We start from the raw sequence: 6,711 nt of genomic DNA, 5'->3' as shown, positions 1-6,711 counted from the left end.
TTTAGATAGATATGATGCATTTGGAGGGGAAACTAACAGATCCGATATATGAATCCAAAGATATGTGCCTCGTTGACGAGCAAAGACGGCACTAACCCCCGCCTAGACCTACTCATGAATGGAAAAAGATAGTGTTTGGAAATGAGTCCTAACATTTCCGGTGGCTGTCTCTCGTTCTCTGTCTGTCCCTCTGCAGCGGTGAGGAACGACCGGAACAAGAAGAAGAAGGACGAGAAAAAGCCAGAGTGCGTCGAGAGCTATGTGCTGAGCGCCGACACGGAGCAGATGATCGACAGAGTCCGCAAGGCCCACCAGGAGACCTTCCCCTCGCTCTGCCAACTCGGCAAATACACCACGGTAGGCTTTGTGTGTGTGTGTGTGTGTGTGTGTGTGTGTGTGTGTGTGTGTGTGTCGGTGTGTGTGTGTGTGAGATACCGCAAGGGACTATGTCAGCACACTTGCATATACCTTTCATTTGCAGATGAATGTTGGTATGTTCCCAGCTAGAGCCAGCCCCAAATTGTCCTTATTAGCTCATTATTGCACCAAAATGTCAACGTTATTTTGAGCACATACTGACTGTAGAGTCTTAGCCACCTAGTAGCCGCTGGTCCAATGTGGCATGTGGCATTCTCTGAACCATCATTCTTTTTAATCCGTTTCTGACCTGTCCATGAAAGGATATGTGTCATAATTTGTTATATATGTGTACATATATATACTGTAAAACCCTAAGACAAACAACTTGATGCTGAACCAGTTTGCATTTCCTTGTAAAGGTGACTAAAATTCTTGTTTCCTTGCTCTCTCATCCTCCTCCTTCTTCTCCTCCACCTCCTCCTCCTGACTCCTCCTCCACCTCATGTCTCCTCCACCTCCTCCTCCACCTCCTCCTCCTCCTCCTCCTCCCTCTCCTTCTCCTCCTGCAGAGCAACAGCTCGGAGCGCCGTGTCTCCCTGGACGTGGACCTGTGGGACAAGTTCAGCGAGCTGTCCACCAAGTGCATCATCAAGACGGTGGAGTTCGCCAAGCAGCTGCCGGGCTTCACCACGCTCACCATCGCCGACCAGATCACCCTGCTCAAGGCCGCCTGCCTCGACATCCTGGTGAGAACACGTCTGCTGCAACACACACACCGCCCGCCTGTGTCAGTGTGTGTGTGTGTGCGTGTGTGTGTCACATTTGTCCCCTGTGAGATGCTTTAGTGCAGTTTTTTGTGGCATACAGATATGAGTATTCATGAAGGAGCAGATGTGAAATGTTTTAGTTTGTGTTGAAGCCGATGTGGGCCTCTACCACCCCCTGCTGGTGTTATGTGGAAGCTGGCAAAAGACCCCGTTCGCAATTCACTGCCTTTGCAGTCGAACTTGACGGCTCTGACGCGTCTTTTAAGCTGGTGATTCATGTTAAATATATGAAATATTCTGTCACAAAGAGCAAACTGGCCAAGGAAGCTTCTTGAAGAGTGAATTTCAATTTGATCATATTGCCATCACCCCTAGAACCTTAACCAGGGGGTTTGATCAAAAAAACAGTCCGTCTCACCATACGTGGCCACCCTGCAGATTCTGCGGATATGCACCCGCTACACGCCGGAGCAGGACACCATGACCTTCTCGGACGGCCTGACGCTCAACCGCACGCAGATGCACAACGCCGGCTTCGGCCCACTCACCGACCTAGTGTTCTCCTTCGCCAACCAGCTGCTCCCCCTGGAGATGGACGACGCCGAGACGGGGCTCCTCAGCGCCATCTGTCTGCTGTGTGGAGGTACTGAAACACAAACGCACATGCAAAGCACTGCCACGCAAATATATAGATATATCCCTGGACTTCAATGGTGTATGTTTGCTGTTCAATCCCTGCAGTAGTGTGTTATGATGCGTTGGTGTTACTACTTACTTACTAGTTACTAGTACCTCCTTTTTAACATGCAAGGATTTGTTTCTAAATCTCTACAAGTACTTGTGTATGCTTTTTATGGACTTTTTAGGTTTGGGGAAAATGTCAGCGATAGTTTCCACCAATGTTTACATATCGAGAGTCAGTTTAACTTGTAATGTATACAGTCTATGTTAGGTCAGTTAAACCTGTATTATAAACAGTCTATGTTAGGTCAGGTTAACCTGTAATAAATATAGTCTGTGTTAGGTTTGTTTAACCTGTTTTTTATACAGTCTATGTACGTTACACACACACCGAAGCTCCCCTAGCCATGCAGTTCTTGACTGCATACACTTTTGAGCGGTTATAATCCATTGGGAACGTTTTAAAACGTGACATGTATCCAGTTTAATTGTGTTTTAATTAGGCTATTGTTCAGTGAAGAGTAGGGTCTCATGGGCAGACATACACCGCTAGACACACAGGACTCAAAGCCGTGATTGCTTTTTTTAGTCCTGGCTCTAGCCCTCTATTCTGATCCTGAATACATTCTGAAGGTTCTTTTGATAGAGACACCTAGCGGCAGAAGGGAAATATAATACCTTTAATTAGCTTGTAGGAGGTAGGTTACACATCATGATAACATTTCAGTTCTACTCTAAACGATCTGGCCCTGCTGTTGATTACAAAACACTTAGTGGTGTGTATTTCATATCCATGGGGCGTTGTAAATGTGATACGGTTTCATATAAAGCTATTTTTATCACAAGGAGGTACCTTTTATCTAGCCAGCGTACAGCTACCCTTGTCTCCACCTGTTCAAAGTGCAGAGTGTAAACATTAATGGACATCCTTGTTATTGGTGGTGGGAGATGAGCTTTTTTGCTAGGATCATAAAACTATCTAAATAGATGGCCTTGTCTAACAAACACATTGAGCACCACCCAGTGGCTTAAAAAAGACATTACAACGGGGAGTAAGGAGTTGATCAAAGAGTTGAAGAGAAGATTAAATGTACTTTATAAATCCCAGACATCTAATTCGGGCATCACCGCCACACTGCAGGAAAGTAATTATACAATGAATTACAAATGAATCACAAAAACTTGATGAAAAACAAAAAGTATATCAATGTATGAAAGGCGTCTACCGTTATTGACGGCTGAGTCAAGATAAAACATGATTGGTTGTCTTTCACGACCTGCTCTAAATGTTGTGGTTGTCCCTCTGGTAGACCGCCAGGACTTGGAGCAGGCGGACAAGGTGGACGTCCTGCAGGAGCCCCTGCTCGAGGCCCTGAAGATCTACGTGAGGAGGAGGAGACCCCACAAACCGCACATGTTCCCCAAGATGTTGATGAAGATCACCGACCTGAGAAGCATCAGCGCCAAAGGTCAGAGGTCCCACAGGATTCCACGTGGTGCACTCACACCCACTGTCATAATGCTCAAATTGTATTTGCAATGAGGTATTACGTAAAAGAAAAACCAGCAACTTTTCCTTCCCTTCACAGGAGCCGAGCGGGTCATCACCCTCAAGATGGAGATCCCCGGCTCCATGCCCCCCCTCATCCAGGAGATGTTGGAGAACTCGGAGGGTCTGGAGAGCGGGGCCACTGGGGCCCGATCCAGCGGGGCCCCCCCTGGCAGCTGCAGTCCCAGCCTGTCGCCCAGCTCAGCCCAAAGCAGTCCGGCCACCCAGTCCCCGTAGCGTAGCAGAACCTCCACCACCACCACCACCACCGCGCTGCCCTCTCTCCGCCCGGCCCTCTCCCCCCGGGCCACCGGCCCTGCGCTGGCCCTCTCCTCCCTGGAGGAGGCTGCATGACGGAGCGGAGAGGCAGGGGCCCGGCTGGGGGAACCGGAGGCTGGCTTGTCGGGTGGAAGGGGGAAGGCGGAGCGGGTCTCTCTCTAGCTCCAGCCCTGCCCCTGGAACCAGGATGTGGGTGGGAAGGGGGAGGGCCTTGTTGGAGTGTGGGAGGTGGATAGACTTCTAAGGGACAATACTGTAAAACACTGCTCCCCCTCCTCCTCTGCCTTCACCCTCGCCTCCTCCACCCCCTCCCCTTTGCTCCATCCTCTGAAAGACAGTTGGGTCCAGCCGGGACGGTGGGCCAGTGCATCAGTGTGTTGGTTTGAAATAGGGGGGCGATGCCAGTAAAGACCTCACAAGACCACCCGACACCTTCTTGTTGTCGTTCTTGTCCAACTTCAAGGTGACTATGGGGCTGGATCTTGGCCATAACGCACCTCCAGCAATCCCAATTACCCCGCCCCTATCCCCCTCCCGCTCAGCACCACCACCCCGCTCCCTCCCCTCTGAAAACAAAGACAAAAAGAAAGACTCTTGGGTCTTTTATTCCTTTTCCAACTTCAAAACAAAACCTATTTCGTACAAAAGTTATATAAATATATATAGAAAATACTTAATGAACTATGGCGACTGACTTGTCCACTATGGAATGACAGGATGAGTAGCAGGAGAGAACATTGTGGTTTATTTTGGAGATTTTAAACTGTTGTTATTCCTAAACTGTTTTAATATTTTCCTACCCATCGGGCGTGTTGACCGAGGCTCTTCGATTTCGTTACATACGAGGAAGGTGTTTGAAGTGAACGAAAAAAGTTTAAGATGTTGAAATTGCTGTCCAATCCACATACAAACATGCATGTACACACACACAAAAACACACAGACAAAGACACAGACACACACACAGACGCACCAACAAACAAACAAAGGCAGACACACTTTATTATGCACAGGAAATGTGTCCATTAATATCACATACTATTCCAGGTTGGGTTGGTTTTTCTTTTGATCTTAATTTTGTTTTGCGCTGCAAAGAGAATGGAGAAAGCAATGATTGTATTAACTTGGTTGTATCACACGGTCACCTGTCCTTTCAAGAAATCAATTTAATGAAGATCCTTTATTAAGGTGTATTTTAAGTAGCCTATGAGTTTGTGTATATAAGCTGTATTCATTTCTTTAAAACTATGAAGAGTTTAGCTTTCACCTGATTTACGGAAAAAAAAAGAAATACATTTTATGTCTTTTTGTCCATAGGTTTGTGATTCAAGAAAATACTTATCGAGCACATTTTACTGAAGGAAATGCATCCGTGTTCTTTGTCCTACTAGAAACCGGGCAGGCCGAGTTTTGCAAATTTCAGCAACTGCCTCATCTTATTTTATATCCCCCACCACCACCACCACCCTCACACTGCGAACAAGACCCCACCTTTTTAAATATAGTTTTTGAAGGAGCTCTCCAATCAGGGAATAGCTTATTTTTTTGCCGTGCAACTGACAGGAGATGGTTCAACCCATTGGCCAGCAGACGGGGGATAACTCGACGCAAAAGCAGCAGACTCCCCCCAAGACGGTCGTGGCGTGAAGGATCGGGACTCGCACACACTGTGGCAGAAACACATTGTGTGTGTGTGATCGTGTGTGTGTCTGGGGGAGGGGGCCTGAACATGTGTCTTCTGACTGAAAATTAACATGTGACCGTTGACCTTTTGAATCTAACGGGACCTCACTCTGGTGATTCTCTTCTCACGCCAAAACGCCTTCACTTCACCACCCATCTCGTTGAGACCGTCGTACCTGTACACCACTACACACACACACAGACATCTGCGCACAAACATACACACACACGCACAAACATACACACACACGCACCAATGTCTCAGGAAGGAATCATTAATTTGTGTGCTTGGCCTGTTCTTTGTAAATGTTATCCAGTGCTACACTCCTTGCCCTCCCATGACACACGCACACACACACACACACACACACACACACACACACACACACACACACACACACACACACACACACACACACACACACACACACACACACACACACACACACACACACACACACACACACCTCTGCTACTGAGCCCCTGAATTCGTTGATCACTCACTTTATGTTTGGCCTGGTTGCCCAGGACTTTCTTTTTTTTTTTTTTTTTTTCAGAGACAAGCATTTTGTTTCCGACATAGGATGCCAGTGTGGAATCTGTTTCACGTTTCTGTGTATGTCCATTACTGTCAAAGCTGCTTTCTTCAATCAGGACTTCAACCACGTCCAGAACAGCACAGCCTCGCTCGCCGCCGCCGCCGCCGCCGCTTATCTGAAATGGCAACAAAATGCACCCTCAGTTTTTGAAAATTATGGAATATGTTGCGATTTTGTGTCATGCTTAACAGGTGACTTTGAAAAGAAAAGAGAAAAAACAAACAAAAAAAACCATAAAATCGACATTTAATAACAATTGTGTTTGTGTCGTGTGTTTTCTTAATCTTTGCTGCTTTCTATCACTTCTACTACCACTTAACGTATAGTTTTATGCACCTTATCAATTTACTTTATGTGTCAGTGGGAAATAACTGCAGTCTGCATACATGGAGAAAAACCCATGACAGGTGTCATAAACTAGGCTTTTCTATTTTTCTAGTTGTATGCAATAGACCCAGAATCATGGCTATAGAAAAAACGAATTGTAATTGGCCTATGAAAAATGTTCGACAATACTAGAATATTGATCAAGATACTTGTAGTTTACCCAATTTAGATCAATTTTATGGTCAGATTACAATACATTACCTTGATTAAAACAAGTTATATACACTATATTATTAAATGAGAAAATAACTATCTCGGCTGGGGGAGATAACTTGACGTAGGTATGGTCAGATAAAAAACAAGTTAAACTTGGTTTATAAATTCACACGGTTAACGTTATTTATGAGACGGATGCGAACAGAATACAAACGCTACACGAGTAAACGCGTAGTAGAAAACCAACCGGT

General features: G+C 46.0%; 1 protein-coding gene across 1 annotated transcript; it reads left to right on the top strand.

Annotated features, from left to right (window-relative positions):
* Positions 1-141: 141 nt before the first annotated feature.
* Positions 142-6,173, top strand: raraa (retinoic acid receptor, alpha a; the record flags this gene model as incomplete). The annotated part of the gene is made up of 5 exons (XM_079756840.1): positions 142-357; positions 930-1,106; positions 1,566-1,770; positions 3,119-3,277; positions 3,398-6,173. The coding sequence occupies 5 exons, from the start codon at positions 142-144 to the stop codon at positions 3,592-3,594; spliced, it is 954 nt and encodes a 317-aa protein (XP_079612966.1). The 3' UTR covers positions 3,595-6,173.
* Positions 6,174-6,711: the final 538 nt, after the last annotated feature.

The sequence above is a fragment of the Pollachius pollachius genome, assembly GCF_949987615.1.
Source record: "Pollachius pollachius genome assembly, chromosome: 19".
In the NCBI taxonomy this organism is placed as follows: domain Eukaryota; kingdom Metazoa; phylum Chordata; class Actinopteri; order Gadiformes; family Gadidae; genus Pollachius; species Pollachius pollachius.
Note: the sequence above shows the minus strand (reverse complement) of the source record. Positions and strands in the feature narration are given on the sequence as shown.